Source organism: Pichia kudriavzevii, chromosome 1 (genome assembly GCF_003054445.1).
Source record: "Pichia kudriavzevii chromosome 1, complete sequence".
NCBI classification, from domain to species: Eukaryota; Fungi; Ascomycota; class Pichiomycetes; order Pichiales; family Pichiaceae; genus Pichia; species Pichia kudriavzevii.
The window spans coordinates 104,724-130,413 of record NC_042506.1 but is presented as its reverse complement, the minus strand read 5'-3'; the positions used below and the strand labels follow the sequence as shown (position 1 = coordinate 130,413).

At 39.1% G+C, this 25,690-nt stretch overlaps 13 protein-coding genes across 13 annotated transcripts; 5 read left to right on the top strand and 8 right to left on the bottom strand.

Annotated features, from left to right (window-relative positions):
* Positions 1-522: 522 nt before the first annotated feature.
* On the top strand, positions 523-1,239 carry C5L36_0A00630 (uncharacterized protein; the record flags this gene model as incomplete). Its single annotated transcript, XM_029463068.1, has 1 exon — positions 523-1,239. One exon carries the CDS (start codon positions 523-525, stop codon positions 1,237-1,239), a length of 717 nt encoding a protein of 238 aa, XP_029318928.1.
* Positions 1,240-3,061: 1,822 nt separating this feature from the next.
* On the bottom strand, positions 3,062-5,221 carry C5L36_0A00620 (uncharacterized protein; the record flags this gene model as incomplete). Its single annotated transcript, XM_029463067.1, has 1 exon — positions 3,062-5,221. The coding sequence occupies one exon, from the start codon at positions 5,219-5,221 to the stop codon at positions 3,062-3,064; it is 2,160 nt and encodes a 719-aa protein (XP_029318927.1).
* Positions 5,222-5,485: 264 nt separating this feature from the next.
* On the top strand, positions 5,486-6,472 carry C5L36_0A00610 (uncharacterized protein; the record flags this gene model as incomplete). The annotated part of the gene is made up of 1 exon (XM_029463066.1): positions 5,486-6,472. The coding sequence occupies one exon, from the start codon at positions 5,486-5,488 to the stop codon at positions 6,470-6,472; it is 987 nt and encodes a 328-aa protein (XP_029318926.1).
* Positions 6,473-6,607: 135 nt separating this feature from the next.
* C5L36_0A00600 (uncharacterized protein) lies at positions 6,608-8,401 on the bottom strand (the record flags this gene model as incomplete). Its single annotated transcript, XM_029463065.1, has 1 exon — positions 6,608-8,401. The coding sequence occupies one exon, from the start codon at positions 8,399-8,401 to the stop codon at positions 6,608-6,610; it is 1,794 nt and encodes a 597-aa protein (XP_029318925.1).
* A 2,999-nt stretch (positions 8,402-11,400) lies between these two features.
* On the bottom strand, positions 11,401-12,054 carry C5L36_0A00590 (uncharacterized protein; the record flags this gene model as incomplete). The annotated part of the gene is made up of 1 exon (XM_029463064.1): positions 11,401-12,054. The coding sequence occupies one exon, from the start codon at positions 12,052-12,054 to the stop codon at positions 11,401-11,403; it is 654 nt and encodes a 217-aa protein (XP_029318924.1).
* Positions 12,055-12,248: 194 nt separating this feature from the next.
* Positions 12,249-14,936, bottom strand: C5L36_0A00580 (uncharacterized protein; the record flags this gene model as incomplete). Its single annotated transcript, XM_029463063.1, has 1 exon — positions 12,249-14,936. One exon carries the CDS (start codon positions 14,934-14,936, stop codon positions 12,249-12,251), a length of 2,688 nt encoding a protein of 895 aa, XP_029318923.1.
* A 258-nt stretch (positions 14,937-15,194) lies between these two features.
* C5L36_0A00570 (uncharacterized protein) lies at positions 15,195-18,458 on the top strand (the record flags this gene model as incomplete). Its single annotated transcript, XM_029463062.1, has 1 exon — positions 15,195-18,458. The coding sequence occupies one exon, from the start codon at positions 15,195-15,197 to the stop codon at positions 18,456-18,458; it is 3,264 nt and encodes a 1,087-aa protein (XP_029318922.1).
* A 906-nt stretch (positions 18,459-19,364) lies between these two features.
* On the top strand, positions 19,365-20,432 carry C5L36_0A00560 (uncharacterized protein; the record flags this gene model as incomplete). Its single annotated transcript, XM_029463061.1, has 1 exon — positions 19,365-20,432. The coding sequence occupies one exon, from the start codon at positions 19,365-19,367 to the stop codon at positions 20,430-20,432; it is 1,068 nt and encodes a 355-aa protein (XP_029318921.1).
* Positions 20,433-20,529: 97 nt separating this feature from the next.
* Positions 20,530-21,477, bottom strand: C5L36_0A00550 (uncharacterized protein; the record flags this gene model as incomplete). Its single annotated transcript, XM_029463060.1, has 1 exon — positions 20,530-21,477. The coding sequence occupies one exon, from the start codon at positions 21,475-21,477 to the stop codon at positions 20,530-20,532; it is 948 nt and encodes a 315-aa protein (XP_029318920.1).
* Positions 21,478-21,652: 175 nt separating this feature from the next.
* Positions 21,653-22,450, bottom strand: C5L36_0A00540 (uncharacterized protein; the record flags this gene model as incomplete). The annotated part of the gene is made up of 1 exon (XM_029463059.1): positions 21,653-22,450. One exon carries the CDS (start codon positions 22,448-22,450, stop codon positions 21,653-21,655), a length of 798 nt encoding a protein of 265 aa, XP_029318919.1.
* A 369-nt stretch (positions 22,451-22,819) lies between these two features.
* On the bottom strand, positions 22,820-23,821 carry C5L36_0A00530 (uncharacterized protein; the record flags this gene model as incomplete). Its single annotated transcript, XM_029463058.1, has 1 exon — positions 22,820-23,821. One exon carries the CDS (start codon positions 23,819-23,821, stop codon positions 22,820-22,822), a length of 1,002 nt encoding a protein of 333 aa, XP_029318918.1.
* A 609-nt stretch (positions 23,822-24,430) lies between these two features.
* Positions 24,431-24,805, top strand: C5L36_0A00520 (uncharacterized protein; the record flags this gene model as incomplete). Its single annotated transcript, XM_029463057.1, has 1 exon — positions 24,431-24,805. The coding sequence occupies one exon, from the start codon at positions 24,431-24,433 to the stop codon at positions 24,803-24,805; it is 375 nt and encodes a 124-aa protein (XP_029318917.1).
* Positions 24,806-24,836: 31 nt separating this feature from the next.
* On the bottom strand, positions 24,837-25,625 carry C5L36_0A00510 (uncharacterized protein; the record flags this gene model as incomplete). The annotated part of the gene is made up of 1 exon (XM_029463056.1): positions 24,837-25,625. One exon carries the CDS (start codon positions 25,623-25,625, stop codon positions 24,837-24,839), a length of 789 nt encoding a protein of 262 aa, XP_029318916.1.
* Between the last annotated feature and the right edge of the window lie 65 nt (positions 25,626-25,690).

The window sequence follows — 25,690 nt, the reverse complement described above, 5'->3', positions numbered from 1 at the left end:
GTCTTAACTATGCCATGATTTTTTTATACCTACATGTTTATACCTACAACATGTTTATAGAAATAAGGTGTCAGAAAATTACATAGGGGTTGTTGTGAAAGAATAAAATGTAAAGTAATGTCGTCTCAACTGAAAAAATGTGGATGATCCGTGCTTATATACCCATGTCACCCAAAGAACACTACTGATTGCTGTTTGTTCAATAATTGTGGCGAAGCGCTTCTTTCTGTAGATCCAAACGTGCAGCTATAGAAGAGGAATATGGAAGAATATAAAAGTTGTAATCAAGCAACACATTGGAGACAACCCCTGCCCGCATGCTCAAGTTGCATCGGAGTTGCTGCTAGAAGATCTAATGGAATATCAACCTACCGCCTGAGGCGAGACACACATATTTGGTCTATACTGCACAGTTTTTTTCTATTTTTTTTTCTATTTTTTTTTCTACACTGGTTTTATGATTTACGGTATTTCTTTGAATTAGTCGTTTGTGGATCTATAGAATCTGCAACTTAGGTCAAAATGAGCTCATTGAAAGGCCAAGAAGTTCAAAAGAAAGCTATCTTTAAACCATTACTATCAAATCCCTATACTTGTCGTAATAAATGGCCTACAGTGGATCATCAATTACAGAAGGATCTACTAACTGCACTGGAATCAAACGTCTTAGAATCCATAAAAACTTGGAATAGTCTAACTCGAGAGGAAAAAAGAAAACATCCAGAACTAAAAACAAATGATGCAAATGATATTCTTACCGGGTTCAATTCTATCATGAAATGCCTTGAAACTCAGATTCAATCAATTATTAAGAAACAAACAATTGAAAATAGGATCAAAGTTCTCTTTGTCTGCAAATTAGATATATCATGTAAATTACTATATCTCCATTTACCAACAGTTTGCGCTTTGGCTAATGTTAAGTTAGTGTCGATGCCTAAGGGGTCTAGTAAAAGACTATCAAATGCTTTGGGATTGAAAAATGAAGTACAACTATTAGCAATTCGTGAAAATTTATACAATAAAAATAAATTTCTGTCATTGTCTGTTGATTCTCAAGTTGAGGACTTGAGTGTTGGTTTTATCGAGAACATAAAAAATCCAAAGCTCGATATGGATGTCAAATACGTCTTGACTGAAATGCCAATTGTGAAAAAGAATAATCATAACAACAATAACAAAAACAAGATAAAGAAGAGCAACAATAATAGCCATAATAATAATAGTAAGGATACTTAACCAGAATAAGGCGCATTATAAATAAACAAAAATTAGCCCAGCCTTTCAGCTTTAGTGAGTAGAGCACTTGCATCCCAGATTTTGGGTTTCGACTTATACTTGGCAGATGTAGCTTTTCTCAGGAATATTAATTTTTACACTTGATTTTGGATTAGCAATGACTGAAACGGGAAATTTCACCTCTATGGATCTACCATATGAATCTGGACTCACAACACTGACTGTCGCTGAAGAGGAGATTTGTTGGTTCAGTTCATCTTTCTGTGTTAATTGCATAGGTGATGTTTAGTTCTTGAAGAAACAATTAAGTGCGTGCCCCGAGGTTTCTATTTCAGGATGCGATTCTAAATAATCAAACCATCGATACATGCTAATCAACTCTTTTTTTACTGTGCTTGTTTTATAACTGGGGTCTATGGAATCACTCACCTTAAGGAAATGTCTCATCATACCATTAGCTCTACTTTTAGCTAGCTTTTTATGAGTGTTATTCATATCTTTAGCAACTGGGTACAAACTAATTTTGATGCTCTTTTCGAAAAAGTTACAATATTTGCTTAAGTGATCAAAAAAACGTCAACACCTCTTGTGACACAGAGCCACAGATTTTGCCTAAAAGTATACGTTCAAGCCGGGGAGTTTAAGGTAGCAGATGAGAAAGTGATATTTTATGATGCGGATTCGCCAACAACTCTTATGAAGTTTTTGCAGTTTCATGAAAACAGTGGTTACCTATTGTTTCATTCTCATATAAAGTTTGCAATGTTGTCTTTTCGGGTTCTTCAGTTTGGTTCGTTTTATGTATTAACTGAATCGTCTGAATGATTTTGAATGGACTTTCAATGAGTTACCGGCTATCTGCAAATTGCTTCTTTTTAGCGTACAGTTTCTAATTAGCAACAATTGTCAAGCCTTTCTGGAAACATACCTTACATAGAAGTTTAACTTTTTCAGCTCTAAGTAGCTCAAACTCCTCAACGCACATGGTGTTGTACTTTTGTAGGAACTAAAAAAATCCTGGAAACTTATCCATCTCCTCTGCAAGTGTTCTTTATGTAATATAAAAGCGATCTCCCACTAATTTTTTCACTTTTTTAACAGTTGGTTTAGGAAGTCCATATAAGATCTTTGTCTTGCTAAAGACATTGGTTCGATTTGATCTAATCCAGCGCACGCAACATGTTGAATTGTGTTCTTCAATTTACCAAAACTCACCTGAGTATCAACCACTTTCTGAAAATCAATGTTTTTTGGCGCTTCTAACACTTTCTGCAAAAGGCGATAGTTTGCCAAATAGTGTTCAATTCGGGCGGTGAAGGTGACCACCATTAATCCGTTTTTTTTTGTTTCATGATCCAGTCTACTTTTTATCTCAGAAACAGTTTCCATCGATGACGTTAAAATCAGTACGGATTTTTAGGCTATGTTTCCCAGTATTAATAGTTCTCTAAGTCTCCTAACCAGAAGTCTGGTCTTCCCTGGCTCCTCTATACCCTGCACTCTAAAGTAAATGTCCGTTTCCTGTGTTGGTTACTGTAAAATTAAATTTTGTTTTCTTAACTTTGAAAACTGAATGCATTGTAGCCATGGCTATCTAGTAATGATTGGACTTATTTCGCAATACACGGTTTTAAAAATTAGCACTATCAGGGGTAGGGGATGGCTCTTTACCCACCTTATGCATTACGTAGAACAGATTTCGTACTTATTAAATGATTTTACAGTTGATAAACATCTCCACTCTGAAATTTTACTTATTATAAAAGACTGTAGCATTTTTTTTAATTTGACCACATCAACTATTCTTAAAATGCACATAGATTTATTTAGAGACTAATTTTCCCAATCTTGTAATCATTTTTGGTATCTGTGGGTACGATACATGAAACGCAGCTCTTTTTTTCATGTTTCCAATCAGCTCCATCAATACTTTTGAATTCTCACTTTTGTTGAAAGACTTAGTGAACACGGGCATAATGTTAAGATGGTTCGTTTTACAGTATGCCTTCAGTTCCGGTATGTAATCGGCAATAGTTTTACCGTATTTAACTTTCACAAAACTCTGCTCTACAACCTTATCGACTTTTGTATCGATGTATTTAAAGTTATCAAACTTTGACTTATTATAATATAGTAAATGCTTTGCACGTGTTATCCCGACGTATTGAGTTCTTGAATCGACTGCCTGAATACCTTGTTTGTTGTAACAGTTTGTGGTGAGTATAAACACAATATCCCACTGTAAGCCTTTCGCAGAATGAATTGTAGATAATGAAATAGCTTCACATGTAGTGGCTGAAGTATTCCGTTCACAATTGTAAACCTCATTTTGATAATTTGAGATATATTGTTGCAAAATGTTTGTATTTTCCCCACTTGTATTTGATATAACCTTTAACCGAGCAAACAAGTCTTCAAGAAAATTGCTTAGTATTACCAGCCAATTGTCTTCCAATTTCTTGGGAAAGTTGAAGAGCTTACAAAGCTCAGTCAGATTATAAATTATGGAGGATGGATCGCTTTTATCAGTATTTTCTACGACCTTATCGAAATTGACAAAAAAATCGGAAGGTAGGATTTTCAATAGTCTTGGGGTATCCTTCAAAACGTCGTAAACATGTTTCCCGTTTTTGGTGCCATCTTTTATATCAATTATTGTTTTAGGCCCAAATTTAGGCAATAAGCTCAAACAGACTAAAAAGCTAGCATCATTGTACGGATTCTCCAGTAATTTCAGCAAAGTTATAATGGTCGAAATTTTTGAATTGGTCCATAATGAAGTACCAGTCAATCTCCTACACTTAAAAGGCCCATTTTTGTTATCGAGATACATTTTCAGCTCATCCAATGAATCGTTAGTGCCCGACAGTACAGCAATGTGTTTAGGTCTGATATTACCTTCCGAATTCTCGATCAAAAACTTGATTTCTTTATAAATAAACTCAAATTCTTCATAAGTGTTCGAAAATTCTTCTCTTACGACATTTATATTTTCTTCTGACACTGTTTCTTGAATCAGAGAATGACCGGTATTGAGGATATTCAGACCTAACTTATGAATTGAATCAGTAAATCTAAAGGTGCGATCTAGGACAATTTCCTTTAAATGGAATCCTTCTTGTTTATACATCGGTACGGTCCGATTTATGTTGGCATCTGGTGTAGCACCACTGTACCCATAAAGAGATTGGTCTATATCGCCAGCTATGGTGAGTTGCTTATCTTTAGCAAGTTCTAAAATGAAATCCATAACAACATAAGAAACATCTTGAAATTCATCAACAATAATTTCCTTTATTTCGTTAACCTTGAGAAGGCCGTTGGTTTCTATTTCAATTAGTCCCCTATTGTGCAATGATAACAACTGAGTCATTTCATGAATCAGCTTATCATAAAGAAAATTCTCATTTTTTAATAAAGCTCCTGTAGCAGATGGAGATGATAGATACCTGACATAAAGTTTAGAATCTGTCACTTTCAATGCACTAATTGCACGTGGACTCAGTTTATCAACAAGCTTGAATTCATCATTGCGAACTGATACTTTATGTTTTCCCCTACTATTTATAGAGATGGAATTTAAGACGTGAGAAATAACATCAGTTCCTAGTAGTTTAGACTCTGTCAGCATTTGCCAAAATGGGGAATCACTCATTGCTATTGAATACGCAAAAGAGTGGAATGTGGTTATACAAATCAAAGATGCTAATTCTTCACCAATTGTTTCTTTTAAAATGTTCTTCAAATCATTAACAGACTGGTTAGTCAAGCTGAATATTACAATTTCGTTTGGCTTGAGTCCACTACCCAATAAATATGCAACTCTATCGCAAAGGGTTTTTGTTTTACCAGTTCCTGGGCCCGCCACTATATTGATCAAGCTATTAGGCAAGGATGGTTCTGTAATTGCCAATTTTTGTGCTTCAGTACATCTAATATCTAGCTCCACTACACTAAAGTCATCATTTTTCTCAAGTTCCATGCTTTAGTATACGATAGTTGCACATTATCTTCTCCAAAAGAACATGTATCATTGTGAAACACGTCTTAAGTCAATCCGTTTGATTTGCACTCTGAAAAATTAGGACGCGCCAGTTTTAATCAAACTTTAAAGTTGAAATGACTTGCTTGCGTTGAACTGAAGATTAGAAAAAACACAATCGTGATCCAAACCATCACTTCATTGTTGAAAGGAGACTCTGATACGGGGGATCGTCACCAACTGCCATTTGTATAACATCCAGAAATGTCCAGAACCTCGTCGCAATTCCAGCAGCTTGAAAAATTAGGGGAAGGTACCTATGCGACAGTATACAAGGGGAAGAATAGAGAGTCGGGAACTTATGTTGCTTTGAAAGAGATAAGCTTGGATAGTGAAGAGGGCACTCCCTCTACCGCAATCAGGGAAATATCGTTGATGAAAGAATTGAAACATGAAAACATTGTGACTTTGTACGATGTCATTCATACTGAAAATAAACTTACATTGGTATTCGAGTATATGGATTATGACTTGAAGAGATACATGGAATTGAATGGCTATAACTCTAGTGGAGCTCTAGAACCACGTATCGTCAAGTCGTTCATGTATCAATTATTGAGGGGTATTCTATTTTGTCACGATAATCGTGTGTTACATAGAGACTTGAAGCCTCAAAATTTGTTAATCAACAGTAAAGGGGTTTTAAAATTGGGCGACTTTGGTTTGGCAAGGGCTTTCGGTATCCCAGTCAACACCTTCTCTAATGAAGTTGTCACGTTATGGTATAGAGCTCCAGATGTCTTGTTAGGATCTCGGAATTATTCAACATCGATTGATATGTGGTCTGCTGGTTGTATATTGGCTGAAATGTTTACAGGTAAATCGCTTTTCCCGGGCTCCTCAAATGATGACCAACTATTGAAGATTTTCAGAGTTATGGGTACACCAAATGAACGTACTTGGCCTGGCGTTTCCCAATACCCAAACTATCAATCCAATTTTGCCTTATTTATTCCTCAAAATTTCCGTGCTTTGATTCCAAACATTGATAATTTATCTTTGGATCTTTTACAAGGATTGCTACAAATGAGACCAGATACCAGATTGAGTGCTAGACAAGCTCTAAATCACGTATGGTTTGATGAATATAATAACCCTCAGCCAACTTATATTACACAGCACAGTAATTCTCCAACGACGGATTTAAATGTTAATCAACATAGTGTTCCACAGCATGGATATAATTACTAATCTGACCCTTACAAAATACCCGAATTTAGTAGTTACATTTTTTTGTAAAAATATATATTTTGTATTTTCCTTGTTTTATATAATCAATATAAACTAGTTTGAATATACCAACGTGAACAGTAATTCTAGTGATACCTATCCAGCCAATAACGTTAATATGAATGGTGATGGAGCAATGTTCCGCTCTATTAACTCTTCAATCAGATCCATTTCTCCCATATTTTTTAATCCAGTCCAGAACTGCACATTGTTTTCAATACCACTACGATAGAAGACTCGACAGAATTCATATTCCAGTTCTTCGTTTGCTGTGTTTTTCAAATATGCATAAAAATATGGATTTTTTAGTGTCAACTCATTCCAATATTCATCGTCACTACGCCTATTCGCATTATTATCATTACCAACTTCATTAGCCTCTTGTCTTTGGTCTTCTCCCTCTGTCTCGCTTCTGTTTTGTCTCAAATGATAAATTGAATACTGCTTCAAGATATCAAATGGTACGATACACGAATCCATAGCATCATCCACTTGGTCAGACTCAACCTGTACAATCAAGGACGTAATGAAAAATAGTATATCTTCTAGATCATTAGTGAATCTAGTTTTCGAAACCATCAAATCTAAAATTATGCGCAACTTATCCACATAAGTTCCATTTTTTATCATCTCTAAACTTCCTGGATTGAACTGGTTCATATAAGGCATATTAATAGCAGTCTCGTTCCAAAATTGTTGAAAGGCCATTTTACTTATTCTATCGGTGGGTTTCGCAAGTTTGCTTAACTCAGTGTTATATCGTTCTTGTAGGTCTTGCCATGCAGATACGGGTATGACGTGATCTACTTTCAGGGATTTGTAGATTTGATATGTCAAAAAGGGTGTATCAAATACTCCAGAAGATAAAACTATCAAGTTGTTCTTGTCCTTATACCTAGTAAGGATAAAATTTCCATTGACATCTCTTTTAAAATCTGAGCTAATCAATGCTCTGGTTTCCATCTCCGAATACTCTGCTTCATGTACTTTGATGTTATGTGAGTTCAGTAGGTGATGTTCATCATTGGAGTAAGGGTCACCTCCATCGGTATCCTTAGTTAGCTTATATCTATGGGTATATTTATTAGCAATGACTTCAAATGAAATGAATTCAAGGTGTGACATGATGAAATTATGAAAGAATTTGGAAACCATTGAGATATTATTGACATTATTCGAATATGATATAATTTTAACTAGTATCTCGTCGGGTAACTCGGTAATCTTGCGTTGCGAATAAAGTAACTCATCAAATAAATTCACCTTTGGATCTTGCCTTTTATTTGTAAATTGCCGTTTGTTCAACTCCTGTATTTTTTTTGACTTTTGCACTTGATCAGACAATACCGGGGTTATCGATTCTTTCTTCTTGATCTCTACAGTCAAGCCATGGCTCAAAAACTTATTGAATAAAATACAGCCACCTTCAATTAATTCAAGATTTCTGGACAATCTGGCCTCCAACGGGGGAACCTTGTGGTTTTTCATATTTTCGTTGACTCTTTCTAATAGATCCATGCCTTGCATGGTTATAATTTTCCGAAGTAAATCAATTGCATCACTTTTGGGTATTGGTAGCCGAAATTTTTCATGGCTGAAATTCTCAAGCTCCTGGACTAATATTATATACTCCTCTAATCTACGTCGGAAGTATTCCAGATTCTTAAACTTAACTATGCCGTTAACATTTCTTGTACTTTTCGACATTCTTATGAAGCCTCTGTAAATTCTTGCTAGCTTGTCTGTATGTTGAAGAAATAGTTCATTAGGATATCTTCTGTTGAATATTTTATTTTCATTAGTGTAAACTAAATTTGAACAGGGTTTATTTTGTCTCCCTTTACGTTTCTTATCGTGTATAAATCTGACACCAGGAACTAAAAACCCCATTGTAGCTGGGCACCTGTCTTGAATGTTAGGAAAACAAGAATAAGTCCACCAGTAAAGTGTTAAGGCAGATAAAAAAATTAGTAGAATAATTTTTTTTTACGGTTCAGTATGCCAGCGACATTAAAATTTAGTGTCTGTTGATCTGTATGTCTGGAAATTACCATTTCAGGTTTTTGACCAACATCGTTCAGGTCCGTAAAAAAGGCCTAAACTGATCAAAATATTTTTAGCTTATGGTCTAAAACATAAATTAGTATTTTCTGTATATACTAGCAGAAAATTATATGTATATAGTTTCTTTCTGGGAGGGGGATGAAATATTGCCATAAATATTCTGAGTACCGCTACCCAGATCTTATAAATCCGACTTATCAATGCCTTTTAATTATTCGGTTTAGTTAAACCCATAGGAGCAATTCCAAAGTAAAAAAAAAAAAGTATGATTTTATATGCTGAGTATAAGCTTCCGGGGGTAGAGATGCAAACAGCTATATATGTCACTGCCCATCCTCGATCTATGATGATTGCAAATCATATATCAATACTTAAGCAAATGAAAGTTATAGTAAGTTTTACAATCGTGTGATTTATCAGGCAAACGAAAAAAAAATCACCGCAAAAACCTAGGGAGTACCTTTGAGAACAACATAAAGGATTGGGAGAATTTGGGCTCATGGAAGTTTATTTTAGGTAAGACTTACACAGGCAGAATTGTCGATAAGCATATACTTGAAGAGAATATTTTGGAACCTGATGGATACCCTTTCTACAGTAAGCCTTTAATTTACCATGTATTTCCGGAAAATTTTTTCTGAGAATATGATCCTCCTTATTGAAAGTTGTATTGCCATAATGAGGATGTGCTCTTGGAACATGCCAAACGTTGCGAGATTTTGCTCATTGGAAACACATTTACAGATACTTCAATGACTATCAAAGCAAAAAATTTAAAGGCTTACTTCGATCCAGGCAGCATTTTTGCCGTGGGTTTCTTGAAATACGGGACACACCAACCTTGAGATTTATTGAGTTACACTTTTTTGGAAGTATAAAAGATTTACCATACAATATACCTTGCATTCTGTATTAAACACAATCAAACACTTCTCAGTGGATTATTTGATGCTCCCAATGTGTTGATTCTCAATTGAGAATCCAATCATGCAAGAAATACCGGAGTGTTCACCATTTCATTGTTTTACTTTAGTTTATCGTGAACTTTTGAATATTAGCAGCCACGTTGAAGTTATTCAAAAAAGTCTTGAGCTGGTCTAAATATAATATGTCTCACATTGTATTTCACACCTACAATAAGAAAACTAAAAGAACGTGTTAAGACTAGTTAGGAGCTGAATAAGAACTGGCTTGGCCAGACATACATATATTCAATTAATCACACGAAAAGCAAAAAGTCATTTAAGTTTTTGTAAATAATTTGTAAAAACAGCAATTATTCGTTGGTCGGGATTTTCAATTCTTTTAATTTTGTACATCTGATCGGAAGCTTTCAAATGAATTTTCAGCTTTTTCAGTTAGTAGTGCCTTCTCCTTCTGAAATGCTGCTATTACTTGCATCAAGTATAACTTTAGGGCCAAAATTTATAACAATCATTACAACTTTAGTTTGTACTATTGTCGGTGCCTGCCTTGTTAAAGGTTCACTTTAACTTTTAGGTTGAGGCCTTTTCATTTTGGAGTTTATTGAAATATGATTTTTAGAGACATGGTTCAGGTGAACACGTTCACGGAGATTATTGAATTGGAGTTGGGAGCACAAACCACAGACATTTTGCATGGTATAACCTTATTTTTTTTTCTTTTTCAGGAAATACAGGAGATTTTTAAATATACTAAAGCCTGTGTTAAGGAAGGATTGTACACTACAAAAAAAGGTTTGCTGACAATTATCAGAGTATTACTCGACTTAAAAGGTACTACAATCTAGATGACCCATCTCAAGTAACAAAAAAGCAGTAGCACTGTTGAAAGGCCTACGGAAAATGATGTATCAAAAAATAGAAAAGGTACTAGATGCTCAAAATACATATAATATTGAGCAGGAAGAAACAGGGATGTTTACTATTGATGAAAAAGTCAGCGATAAAGTATCTATTATCATAAACTTCTATATAAATAGTAGGTTTGTTAAAATGGACATAAATCAGAAAAAAGCACGTGTTCTCATAGGTGAAACGTAAATATATTCTTCTCATTATTGGAACCACCTTACAAATTTTATATCAGGATTTAAATATATTTACGGTTCAGCGTTTAAACAATATATAGATATTATCAAAATCAATAAAAATTGCATGAAAGAATTTGAAATCATAATGGGTTACAGTAATTCAACAAAAAGATAGTTTGAGATACTAGTAGTAGACCTTAATATACTTTACCCTAATAATATGGCCATAGGAATAGTCACAAATGACAATTTGGTATGATAAAACTCAACCGACTTATTGAGAGAACTCCTAATAGTTAGAGATGTAGTTACCTGTGCGGTGAAGCAATGACCATGACGGCTACCTTTTTTTTTCTTTGGACCAAATCTTGTGCTGGTGGTGGAAAATTAACATAGAAACGTTTAACTTTTCTTCTGACCGAATTGGACACAAAAAACCTTTTCTAAGTTAAAAGACTTATGTGGCATATCTTGGGTACTTTTGTAGTGCTTCACCCAGTTGTAATAAGAGAACCTTCATTGCTTATAATGATGACCGACGAATGTTGCCTTAAAATTAGAATTAAAGGTGTTCACGTAGTGGGTGCTTTTGAAATATCTACTTAGAAGAAGGTTTATTTATCATAAACTGTATTACGGCTTTTGTAAGAAGAGCATTTCAAGGGCGGGAAATCATACATCTCTGATAACATTAGAGGGGTTAGAATTCATGAGGTTTAAATTTAACTGTAAAAACAAGTGGGTTAAAATCTTCTAAAAAAGACCACTTTTTTTTTGTGAAGAGACTTATAAATTCTAGATGAGGATACTATTATAATTTGACCTGATTACTTGTATAATTTTGGCCAATGTCATCATACTTTAGAGTCGCCCCAGGTGTACCTACCAAAGCCCTGGCCTTCTCCTCAACTCTCTTATCTTCTGTTTTGATCAGAACATGTACATGAGGTATTGATTTGATGCTTTGGATTTTCGTGTAATTTTTCCACCATATGATATCGTCCCTATCGATACCGGAGCCTTTTACAAAGGTCTCCTGGACGTATTCTTCAATTAGCTTCTTGGTTTGATTGTCTATATCGCCAATTTCCGAATTCGGATCTGGTGGCATTGGTGAGCGTACCCACACCAGCAGATGAATAGTTGGTTCTTTGATCCAGTAGGGAAAATCATTCAATGTGATACAAGTATCATTGGGATTGGCAAATAATCTTGGATCGGTATAGTGGATTCTTTTAACAGCCTCCTCAGTTGATAAATGCGGATCTGTATCTACCGGCAACCAATGCAGGGTGTTTATAAATATGTTCGTTGTTAACGATATCCCTTTGGCCTGCATCGAAGCCTTGAAATTGTGATATTCCTTCAAACCCTCCGGAGATCTCCCCAATTCCTCCAATCTGTACTCAGAGACGATTTCCTTGACTTCATTCCACTGTAAAGGCTTCTCTAAAGCCCCTGACATGTTAGCAGCTGTTAAAAGAAAAAGAATGGAACAATAAATGATGGAACAATAGAGCCAACCAAAAAAGAAAAAATTTCGGAAAAAGGAAAGCCTTTAAACTTCCGTTATCTCTTTTATATAAGCATGAACATCAAATAAATAAAAAAAATTAAAAAACGCTGCAACACAACATTGTATATAAAACAAATACAACATTACACAACAGAGTATTTACCACCTTTCCTAGTGACACCATTGGCTTCTTCAAGAGAACGAGATACCTCTCTTCGTATAAACACAACACCCCTATCCACGCCAACAGCAGAACCTTCCATGTATAGATGTAAATCGCCTTTACTGGCTGAACCTCTGACGGCAACTGTAACGCCCATTTCACTCAACTGGGAAACAGTCTCTGGCGATGTAACAAGTCTCCTGGTGTCTGGAGAAAGTCCCACCAACGATACTTGCGCTTCCTCTGGTGTTGGCCGTTCGATACGAAACATGTTGCTCTCACCGCTTCCAGTATGAACATTGATTTTCAAATCTTCGCCGAAGCTATTAGCTTCACCATCACCGGCACCACCGTCATCGTCATCTTCATTAACGGCAAATGCCTTTCGTTCTGCGTTGTTTTGGACTTCACGACGTTGTTGAAGCTGTTCAAGGCCGTGTCCACTATAGCCAGAAAATTTCTTCCTATGTTGATTTGTAGTTGCGTGATTAGTGGTGCTATTGTTATTAATGGTGTTTTGGTTCTCCACTTCGTTGTATAACTCCATGACCTCTAATGGTACATCTTTACCGCTTTTCTTTAGCATTTTGACTAAATCGGGAAGGACCCGATCATCCCTCTCTAGCAATGTAATTGCAAGACCTTTTTTACCTGCTCTACCAGTCCTTCCCACTCTATGCACATAGTCTTCCAAATGAGAAGGTGAATCAAAATTGACGACAAGATTTAAATCTTGAACATCCAAACCACGAGCTGCGACGGATGTAGCTATAATTATATCAATAACACCACTTCTAAAGTCTTTGATAATACCATCTCTCTCATGTTGCTCCTTACCACCGTGTAATGACATCACTGGATAACCCCTCTTGATCATTTTCTTTACAATTGAATCACAAGTGCTCTGTCTTTCCACAAATATTAATATTTTATTGCCGTCATGGTAGTGCTGGCCTAATATTTCAAGTAGCTTATTGAACTTATCACCATTTTCTTGTATGACCTCAAACGATTGTTCAATATCTTCATTAACTACATTCTTACTGCCAATGGTCACTTCAATCGGATTATTAGTCATTCGTCTCGCTAGCCATTGCATTTTATTCGGAAACGTAGCACTAAAGAGAACATTTTGGCGCTCGGGACGGCATTGCTCAACAATCTTTTCAATTTGAGGTTCAAATCCAAGATCAAACATTCTATCAGCTTCATCCATCACGAAATATTGAATTTTTGACAGGTTCAAAATTTTCCCATTATTTGAGCATAATAAGTCAATTATCCTACCGGGGGTACCTATAACCACATCACAACCTTTCTTCAATTCACCAATCTGAACACTTATACTTTGGCCACCATAACATTTTACAACCTTCAATGCCATTGAATCGGTAAATGGTCTACACGTTTTACCAATTTGAACGGTTAATTCCCTGGTAGGAGTTATTATTATTGCACGAGGTTCACTGAAGCCAGAGATTTTATCATTTTTGTTACCGAATAAAAGTCTAAACAAAGGCAATAAAAATGAAATCGTTTTACCCGATCCTGTTTTCGCAATACCAATGAAATCGGACCCACTCATAATTTTCGGCAACGACTCACTTTGAATGGGTGATGGTTTATCATATCCCAGCAGCATTAGAGTGTCATAAATAATAGAAGGTATACCCAATTGTGACCATTGAAATATGGGCCTAATGTTCGAATTCTTCACATATATTCCATTGGATATTCTGAACGCATTAATTTCAGACTCTGGAATATTCTTTATTTCTTCACATTCGTTATAAAATTTTTTAACAAATGGAATGTTAGATGGTTCATGATACGGTATATCCCTTTTAGGCTTCACAGGCAAAGATATATCATCATTCACAGCTACTCTTTCGTCATCAGATTCTTGTATTGAGATCTTCTTTTGTCCGACATCAGAAGACATTTTATCTAGCAATAAGTCTATATCATCATGAACACTTATATCTCCCATACTTTTGTTATCATTCATACGAGCACTTTTATTGTTATAGCTATCATTACTACCAGCAGCAGTGTTATCATCGCCACCACTAGCAGTAGCATGATCATATTCAATGTTAGCATCATCATCATCATCATCAAATGACAAGGCATTTTTAACCTCCTGATTATTCACTTTATTTGTTTTTTTCTTTTTAAATTTCATCAATGACTTTTTCGGTTTTTGAACCTTGTTTTGAAATTCTTCGATTTTGCTCTTTCTTTCGAACAGACCATTCAAAATTGCATTTTTTGGTTCGAAATGTTCGGTTTTCGTTTCATCGTTTTCTATTCTATGGCGATTTGGAACATTAGCCTCATTCAAACCGGACAAATTTTCGGTTTTCGGATTCTTGATTGCCTCAGCCGTTGTTACGTTTACTCGCTGTGGCTGTTGATGCTGTGGGTATTGCGATTGACGGTTAGTATTATATCCATGATTATCGTACCCATGGTTATCGTATCCATGGTTGTTGTATCCATGAGCATAATTATAATTGTAATCATAATTATTATATCCTCTGTTATCGTAATAATTGTACTTTTGATTGTAGTCTCCATACTGATAGTTATAGTTTCGTGCATGTCCTCCTCTTGAAGGGCGACCACGTCCTCTACGAGAATCACTTCTAGACATATACCCACTCATATTCTATAAAGAGTAGAAAAGAAAATAAATAAGCGGGAAATGCCTATAACACAAGAGGAGGGTTTTATTACATAACAGTAGATGAGCAACATCGAAGAAAGAGAGGACGAAAAAAAAAAAAAAAAAAACAATCTTGATCCATGAATACGCACAGTATCGTCCCTCCCTCCAGACCATGTTTCATCTAGACAAATATTTGCTGCTCATACATTCTTTCTTCTATTATTTTTGCATTTGATTCTTTTACTAGGCAAGTTGATGAGTTCACCACTATTGATAAACAAAAAATATGACTATGGAAGCGTACACGATGATGAAGATTCGATGAAGGGTAAATTAGGGACAATTGATGGGGTAACACTTCCGACTATACTCAATGTTTTATCTATCTTGATGTTCCTAAGATTTGGATTTATTATAGGACAACTCGGGGTATTGGGTACAATAATAGTATTGGTGATATCATACACTATTAACACCTTAACAACAATGAGTGTCTCCGCAATTGCAACAAACGGTACGGTAAAAGGAGGCGGTGCATATTATATGATATCACGGAGTTTAGGAGTTGAGTTTGGTGGTTCAATAGGCGTTATATTTTATATTGGACAAATATTGAACAGTTCGATGAATGTTGCCGGTGTCATAGAGCCACTGATTTATAATTTCAACGTGGATGATGGAGAATTAGGTAAGATTTTACCAGTTTCGTATTGGTGGAATTTTACTTATTGCACAATTTTCTTGAGCATATGTGTTGTTGTTGCATTAATCGGATCAAATGCCGTATCCAAAGCAGGAAAATACCTCTGTATAGTGTTACTTTTCTCGACACTCATGATTCCAATATCAACTTTAGCTGTATCCCCATTTGAAACGGAATACGGACTGCGTTATTCGGGACCGTCACTTGACACATTGAGGGGCAATTTATTTCCAAAGTTGACCAAGGGAGCTGCCGGTTCTGAAGTGAAGGGCCAGGAAACGTTCAACGATTTATTTGGGATTTTTTTCCCAGCAACTGCAGGGATACTAGCAGGCGCATCGATGTCGGGTGAGTTGAAGAACCCATCCAAGTCGATTCCTAAAGGTACAATCCAAGGGTTAGTCGTTACGTTTTTGTCGTATTTGATTGTCATTTTGAGCATGGGTGTTAGCATTCCTAGGAAATTGTTATACAGAGATACGCAAATCTTAGAAATTGTGAACTTATCACCATTCATCATTTTGGCAGGGGAGATGTCAACCAGTATATTTTCAATTATTGTTGGAATTGTTGGGGCAGCGCAGTTGCTACAAGCCATTGCAAAAGATGAGATATTACCAGGACTACAGATATTTGCTGAGAATGAAAAACTGAGTATATTGGTTACGTGGATAATCTGTCAGTTATTTCTATTTGCAGACTTGAATCAGATTGCGATATTTATTACAATGGCATTTCTTTTAACGTTTATCATTACCAACATGGCATGTGCATTGTTGAAGATGGGATCGGCGCCCAATTTCCGGCCTAGTTTCAAATACTTCTCAACGAAGAGTGCTATATTGGGAACAATGTTAAGTTTTATCACTATGTTAATAGTTGACAGTATAAGTGCAATAATTGTTTTCATTATACTGATATTGCTTATAATATTTATACATTTCATCAGTCCGCCGAAATCATGGGGGGATGTCTCGCAATCGTTGATTTATCACCAAGTGAGAAAATATTTACTCAAGTTGAGGCAAGACAATGTCAAGTATTGGAGGCCTCAGATCTTACTACTGATAGACAATCCACGCACCAGTTGGAAGTTGATTACCTTTTGTAACCATTTGAAGAAGGGAGGGTTGTATATCTTGGGGCATGTTTTTATCATTAAGGATTTCCAAGAGAATATTCAGGAGTTCACCAGTATGAGGGACAACTGGATCAAGATTCGAGATTTGAGTAAGGTGAAGGCGTTTGTACAAATCTCCATAGCGGAGAGCTTCAACTGGGGGGTTCGGAACATTTTCATTGGAAGTGGGTTAGGAGGAATGAAGCCCAACATCACGATCATTGGGTTCTATGATCTAAGCAAGTACCGAGATGTGATACCCGAGTGGATGCACATTGAGAATGAGGGGGAGGAGTTTGACAATCAAGTACGAGTTGAAATCAACAGTCTCCCCACTGACCAAAGGGCGGAGAGGTCGCCGAAGGTTGGAATTTGTGAGTGGATAGAGACATTGGAGGATTTAAGTTTACTCAATTCAAATATTGGAGTAGGAAAAGGGTTTTCTAAGATGGTTTTCCCCTCAGAGGCGACTTCCACAAAGGAGTTGCCCTATATTGATCTATATCCTATACAAATGGCGCAACGAATTCAGGGAGATGAGGCCATCAGCACAATCAACTTCGACACGTGTACGTTGATATTACAGTTGGGAGCGATTTTACACACGGTTCCTACGTGGCGGCGACACCATCGGTTAAGGGTTGTTGTTTTCGTGGAAGATGAGGGAGATATGGATGAGGAGTACAAGAGGGTGAGGCGGTTATTAGAGATTCTCCGGATGAGTGAAGCTACAATCAAGGTAGTGTCATTGAATGGGGGGTCATTACGGAAATACGAGTATATATCCAGGGGGGACAGTAGTGGGTTAGGTGAGGAGGAGGTGAAACGGATCAACGAGCTATTGGAAGATGATCCATGGTGGCAGCGGGTCATTGAGTTGCGAAAGGAGAGAGCCAACAATAGTGGCTGCAATAACGACAAGAGCAACAACAAGAGTAACAACAGCAAAGATTCTCTACGGTACAACAAAACAATGAATAACCGCAAGAGTAGGAACTTTGAAGATATTCGAAGGATTGTAGGTCCTACAATACGTCGAGGACGGCGGATGACAGTTAGTGATGCTACAGAGATGGGGTTTTCATTAGGTCGAATGAATTTCCAGGCTGGCGGAATACAAGATATGGAGAGTGATGTGGAGAGTGTCAATGTAAGTGGCAATGTCAATGCTGTTCTAAAGAGTGATGCCAGTAGTATAATAAGCAGTGGGAAATTCACTGCTGCTCGACTGCCCATGTCAAGAATACGGCGAGATGCTGAGGGGAATGATGCGTCTATTATGTGGGACGATCACTATGGTCCTAACGAAGGTTTAGATATTGAAGGAGATGTTAGTTCGGTAGCTGACTACAGCTATGGCGACGTCAACGGCGACAACTGTGGCTATAACTACAGCTATAGCTACAACTACAACTGTGGCTATAGTAATGGCTATAATGGCAATAACATCAAGGTTGAGTTTGCATCAATGACGCGCCGGGCACAGTTTCTCGTTTTGAACGAACTCATGGGACAAATCAGCCCTAGTGGTGTTACTGCTCTTATATTGACGACTCTCCCCTGTCCAGCACCGGGTACACATAATTCCCATGGAGAATGTCTTAGATACTGTGTTGATTTGGCACTTTGGACAATGGATTTCCCACCGAGTTTACTTGTAGCTGCCAAAACCGTTACAGTGACGAGCAACTTGTGATTGGCACAATTTGAATGTCAAATGTACTTTTTCCGTAGAAAGAAAGAAATAAAGGAAGGAAGGGGGGGGCATTAACCCAATTACGACACCGTCCATCGATTTATTGATTCATCCATCTATATATCTCTCTCTCTCTCTCTCTCTGTGTGTGCGTGCGGCATTTACGCGTGTGTTCGCCGGCAGCGCAGCGCGCACTGCTATTGGCCCGGCGGCGCTGCTGATAAGCGCGATAAGGAACGGTAAGAAGAGCCGCAGGAGTGTACGGGCCAGGGAAGTTTATTCCTTTTTTTTTCCCCCTTCTAGATGGGGCAATGGCGGGTTCAGTGTCTACATTGAGACGGTGGCCGGAATTGTCAAATTAATGATTTGCATGTTGCCCTTTCTGCAATAGAGGTTTTTTTTTTTCTTTTTTTTTTTTACTCCTCCTCTAAAGTGTGCCATTGTTATAATGACAGAAATGTGTCACCAAGCGAGAAAAGATAAGAGAGAGAGAGAAAGAGAGAGTTAGAGAAAATCAGAGATAGCAAAAGGTATTTTTTTTTTTTTTTTTTCCACAATGTGCATTATCGACAAGGTTGTCTGTCAGAGAAAGTATAAAAGAAGGTGGCGATGGCGATGGTGATGGTGATGGTGATGTATTTTTTTTTCTTTTTGTATTTTGACACATGTTATGAGAGGTATCGGGTTTACACTCTAATCTTGTGTTTTCCATTTTGTTTTGCTTTGTCTTGTCTTATTTGGTTTTGGTTTTGTTGGTGTAATTGGTTGGTCTGACAATCTCTCTGACAATCTCTCTGACAATATCTGTTTCTCGGACAATCTCTCTGACAATCTCTCTTCCCTATCTCAAGTCATTGTAGACTCTTGTGTTGGATTGTCTCTTGGTGTCTCTCTCTCGTTGGTACAATGCACGCCTTCCAGTATCCAACTACATCCTCAACTGTGTCGCCGGCACCGGTGCCGGCACTGGCCGCACCATCATCATCATCAAGAACGTCTCTTGCCCATATGGGAATAGGCGCTACTCCCAGTTCAATGTCGTCAATGTCGTCGTCGCCAGCATCTTCAAAGTCATTCTCGGCCATCCAGTCTGGTCCTAGTAACGACTTGTTGAAATACTCACATTCAAAGAGGAACTCAAATTCAAATTTGGGCATGCACTCTCAGCCACACTTGGGCATACACCAACAGCCACATTTACACTCATACGCTTCGTATCCATACTCGTCCTATCAGAGTCACACCCAGCTCCCACCTCTTCAGAGACTCCCCTCTATAACCTCAATATTGTCAGAGTCTCCCAACAGATCGGGCAGCGTTTCCTCAATTGAATCCTTCCTCAAATCAGGTGCTACTAATACCACCATCAACACAAATATAAATACACCGGTAAATATAAACACAGCGGCAAATGCAGGAACATGCATAAATTCCAATACAAACGGCCTGTTAGGATCCTCCCTGGATACACTCTCCAATCTCGCAACAAACTCAATCTCTTCATTGACTTCGTCATCTTCATCTTCTTGTATTTCTAGACCTTCTCCTACAGGAGAATCCTCTTCATTGGGGTTGCTACATAGAAATTCCTTGTCAAACTCACACTACCTCGCTATGCGACCTTACCAAACAGACTCACGCCAGAGGAACATCTCATCGCCATCTCTGATCAACTACTCCTCATCCTCCTCATCCTCATCCCCCTCCTCTCTACCTTCCTCAGTCACCCCTTTGTCAACGCTCTCCTCATCAGGCCCAAAGATGAAAAAGAAGAGATCAAACCTACCTAAACAGGCCACTGCCGTACTACTCACTTGGCTGGTGGATAATATCAACCACCCATACCCAAACTCAAAGGAAAAGGTGGAGCTCATGCGTAAGACTGGTCTTACTCCACAGCAGCTCTCAAATTGGTTCATTAACGCTAGACGTCGCAAAATTCAAATGTTGAAGGAAAAATCATCCTCCATTTGATGCATTAATAATGGTGCCTGCTCCGTATCCTTGTCCCTACATCTCCAAATTCCTTCCTAATTGTGGACCTTCACTTTAAGTACAAAATGTTTACCCTCTATATATTCTCTATAACCTTGTTGAGATACTCGTACTGCTCCATCCGCTGCACCATCATCACCCGGCATCGCCTCATGTTGTACACGACATCAAAGGTGTCGGGAACCCCACAGGCACCATTGCGCACCCGGTAACAATGGTCAACACCAATAAACGTGCCTGACCGTCCAACTCCAGCAGAACAGTGCACAATGACACATTCAACCCCTTCGATCTCCTTCACCACCTTCAACACCATGTCTTGCTCCCCATTAGGGACACCAAAATCTGGCCACTCTCGTATCCAGTAGTGTCTCAACTCACGGCATCCATTTTCCCCCATACGTTCTCCCTTGTAGAACCGCCTCTCCACCTTGCCTCTCTCCTCAAAGACCTTGTCAAATCCACCGCCAATCCGCCGGACACTCTCGTCGATGCCGTCAACATAGTCAAAACACTTCTCCTGCCCGTTCTCTGCCACCTCGGTCAGCATCACAACACACACTTTGGAGTATCTGCAACACTGCTCCTCAACCATACTCCAAAAGGTTCCAATTGTCGTCGCCAGCGGTCCTTGGGTAGCTATGTACTTGACCCCGTCCTCGACCTCATCACTACTGCTGCCCCCATGGCAACTGTCTCCGCCTGGCCGGATCCAGTTGGCATTGATGTATTCTCCGTTCTGCAGATTGACTATGCTGTGTGCATAGGGTAAGACGTTGCTGTATCTATCCTTACCTCTCCCGCCAGACACTTTGGGAAATCTCTTCCAATTCAAACTGTCTTCTCTCTGTAGCGCCTTGTACTCCTCGACTAGTCGACCTGCTGGCTTCATTGGGTAAGCGGAAAAACTATAGGAAGGGGGAACATTAGGGCAGAATAAAGTGTACATGAAACCAACTTCAAGCTGAAGGGGGAGAGATGAAAAAAACGCCGACAGAGTACCTCTTCGCCTTTGTAGATACATGGTTTCAATTGGAGATGCCGGATATAGACACTGTTGTCTCTCCTTTGAGGCAAGCAAATTGGATCACGTCCTATGAAAATCACAAAGGTACATACAAACATATTTATATACATATACACTGTAGACATTATATTATATTATATTATATCATGTTATACTATATTATATATACACACTAAAACGCCCACTCCGGTTGGGGTTCCTTATTGAACCCTCCACGGCCACGTCCTCTGCCACCTCTGCCGCCTCTGCCACGTCCTCTATTTCCTCTATTTCCTCTATTGCCTCTATTGCCTCTGTTGTTATTGTTATTACTACTGTTGTTGTTGCTTCGGAAATTGACATTTCTGCTTCGGTCATCACCTAAATCGTCAAAAAACGAAGACTTTTTATCATAGATTGGCTTAACAACGGGTTTCTCGAACGACTCCTTCTCAAACTTGGCGTTGTTGCCAGTGAAGTCAAAATCCGTATCGTCCCTAGTAACAGTCTCGTTTGTTGGAGGTGGACGTGGCGCCTCCTTAGGCGTCTCCTTCGACTCCTCAACAATCTCTGCTTCAACGGGCTCCTTTGGCTCCTGCATAACCGCAGCGTGTGTCTCACCTACATCCTCCCCTTTCGGCTCCTGCTTTAATGCATCCATGAGCATCGTGTTCATGTTGGGGACCATGCTACTCTGCATCTGGATAAACGCCACCATTTCCGGCAGTAATACAGGCTTCACGTCTTCTGGCTTCCCTTCCAATATGTTCAACGTCTTGACGGCATCTCCGCTCAACTCTATCTTGGGATAGATGTCCGCACTAGGGAGAACCCACTTGCTGGAGTCCACCACCCGGTCTTCAGTACCAAAGATCCGGACATTGGAAACAGTGATTATCTTTTTATCACCGTCAAAATTGTCAATGGTCCCAACATACCTGATTTCCGCATACGAGATAATAGCAATTGTCTTCCCAATGATCGAGTCCATCACGCTAGCGCAAACTACAGTGCTCTGTCGGTATACCGTATGGGGTTCTCGTGTTTCTAAACTTTGCCAATTATTAAGGTTCTTCTCAACCTTCTAGTTCCTCTTCTTCTTTTCGCCACTTTATGATTCTGCTCGATTCACAAAAGGCGCCCCCCCCTTCGAATGACAACGCACTTCTTCCCACCCGCGAAAAGTGTTTTTCGCCATTTCCAGCGTCGGCAAAGGTGATCCAGCGGGGAATCTTGGCCCTAATAATTACTTGATGTACGTATAAACATTATATAGATATGGATTACTATATGTATATAGACAAACGTACAAATACTGCCACCATTACTATACAACTAGAGACAACATTGAATCAAAACGTCACCATCTGCCACCTTCGGTGTAGTCGCCTCCCCCATAGTGTGTGTTCCCGCCGTAAGAAGTGCCGCCGTACTGGGTATGGCCCCCATACTGGGTGGCATTTGGACGGCCATTCATTGATGGCTCGTTACCCATATTTGAATACCCGATGTTGGTCAAATCGTCTGGATTTGCAGATTGTTGCTGTTGTTGCTGCTGTTGCTGTTGGTCTAGCTTGCCCAACTCAAAGACAATATTGGCGATCTTCTGCTGTAGCTCCAAACAGCCCTTGTTGAAGACCTCGTTTGGCTTGAGAACACCGGTGGTCTCGAGATTGATGTAGAACTTATCTGGTTTGGCATTGTAGTCAAACTTCTCCCCCGGAATAGGAGGCTCCTCCCAGTCGGCGTTGCTGCTCTTGGGCCACTCCTTCTCGACGCTCTCCTCGTACCAGTAGTCGGTGTGTTTCAACTTGTTGTATGGATCGTACTCAAACCCAATAGCTGAGCAGGGCGACCATTTTGCATGCTCTTTGGAGATACCCTTCTTCGCAATACACTTGACATGCAGCTGCTGGTGCTTCTTGAGCTTGCAGATCAAAATGCCCTTCTTCATGGGATCCCTCACCACGGGCTGACCAAGCGTCGTGTTCCCCGTGTTGGAAGTGATCATAAACTGGCTCGAATAGACATTCATCGTCTCGTCCGTCTCGCAGTTCGCCCGGAGCTCCAAGGTCACAGAGCACTTGTCGCAGTGATCCTCACAAGTGCAGTCCCTGGTATATTTGAGCTGGTCAATGTCGGTGCTGTCCAATGGAATCAAACCAAGTCTATGCGAGATAAACTCGTCAGCTAGAACAGACGTGTTCACTTGGATCTCCACCAAGTCGATTGCAAGCGTGGGGATCTCTGCAATCATAACTCGACGCAACGAGTTCGCCAATGACAGTTCGACATCAGATAGAATAAAATCTACCTCATCCCTGCCTGCTTTTCTAATTGTAATCTGTGGTTCCTTCGACATAGGGGCAGGTGGAAGTATACTGTTTGGAGGCGATTACTATTCCTGTTGTGTTTGTGTCACTGATCACACAAACTAACGGTCAAAATGGTAGAAGCGTGGGAAGGGGAAGCTTTTAAACCTTAGAGAACGATATTTCATTCGGTGAAACTTCTTCACCTTCATCAACAATCTCCTTCTTCCTTTTCAACAGTGTAAAATTCATGCTCGCCACTTTTTTTTTTTTTCCTTTTCTCTACAGTAGGAAACGGGTGAGAATTAGGGGTAAAAAAAAAAATTCCCCAGTGGCAAAAAATCTCAAACACTGTTTCTTCTCTCTTTTAAGCTTTGCGCTTTACGTTCCACCCTTTTAGGCAATTCAAAGAGTTGGCGACGCGTCGCAAAAACTTTTTTTGAGACGTCACGTGCTCTCTTTGGATCCTGAAAAGAGAGCACGTGACGTCTCATAAATAAAGAGAAAGATAAAGTATCGTCAAACAAATGCCTATAAGCAAAACACTGTGTGTTATTAGTAGGAATCTTTGATAGTAGGGGGGGATAACATTACAGCAACACAAGAGCAGAACCCGTGTCCGACCTTGCCTCTCTTTTTGAATTTGCCAACCACCGCCAATGACAAAGCCAGTTATACCGGACCTACGATTTGAAGAGAGTCTTAGAGCAAGACTTGTGAGAAACACCATATTAAAACAAGGCTTGCCTTGTGAAGATGGGGAGAAACCTGCCAAAGTGGCAATACCATGGTCTGTTCTTGCACAGTCCTTGGTGGTCGACCAAATCATCATGCCGTTTCTCCAGAGCTTCCTATTGACGAGTGCATTGATCTATGTTCGCCCCTTGCTGAGGTACTTTTCAAACAGAGGGTACCAATTTGGATCGTCGCTAATCAAGTCAATCAAGACCTTCTCAAAGACAATTTTCTTTCTAAATATCAATACTAATATGACGACTAGCAGTACAGGCACTGCGGCCGCAACTACAGTCTAGTGATATGTATACGTTTTTTTTTCTCCCTCTTCTAATGGCTCTTATTCCATTCTACCAACTCTTGGAACTTAACGTCTCCTCCAAAGATATCGAGAGAGCTACCGTACGTCAAGTCGACTGTGCCCTGGGACAACTTATCAACGATTTGTAAATCATCCAAACTCCGGGCACCACCAGCATACACAATCTTCACGTCCAACCCGCTACACCACTCCCCCAGCTTAACAACGAGCTCCTCATCAATCCCTTGGCAGAGCCCCTCAACATCAGCAGCATGGACTAGAAATTCACCTGTATATTCACTCATGGCGTGGAATAGTTCCTTGCTTAATGTGGTATTCGTAAGTGTTTGCCATTTGTTCATTGCAACGACCCAGGAATCGGCGCCGTCAATTGTCTGCCTCTTACAACTAACATCAACCACTAGGTGCTCCTTACCTACAGCAGAGCTGATCTCTTTCAGACGGTCCCAGCTTAGCCCCCCATTGGGAAACAACCAACTGGTTATAATCACTTTATCTGCACCTCTCGCAATCCATTCTTTACAATTGTCTATGTTAATACCGCCCCCAATTTGTAAGCTGCCTGGCCAGGCAGACAATGCCTCAATAGCAGCCTCGTCGTTTGGCCTGTTGGAACCTAGTTTGATGACATGAGTGCCAAATATATTGTGCTCCTTATATAGTTTTGCGTAGTATGCTGGCGAATGTGACGACACAAAATTGGTGGAGAGGTCATTGTTGTCTGTAGTCAAAGTAGATCCAACTATCTGCTTCACTTGTCCATCATGGAGGTCGATGCAACCAACGTATTTTGTCATTTCAACTGTCTAGTATGTGCAATGAGGGCGTCTATAGGGAAACCCAATAAAGTCATCTCCTTGTT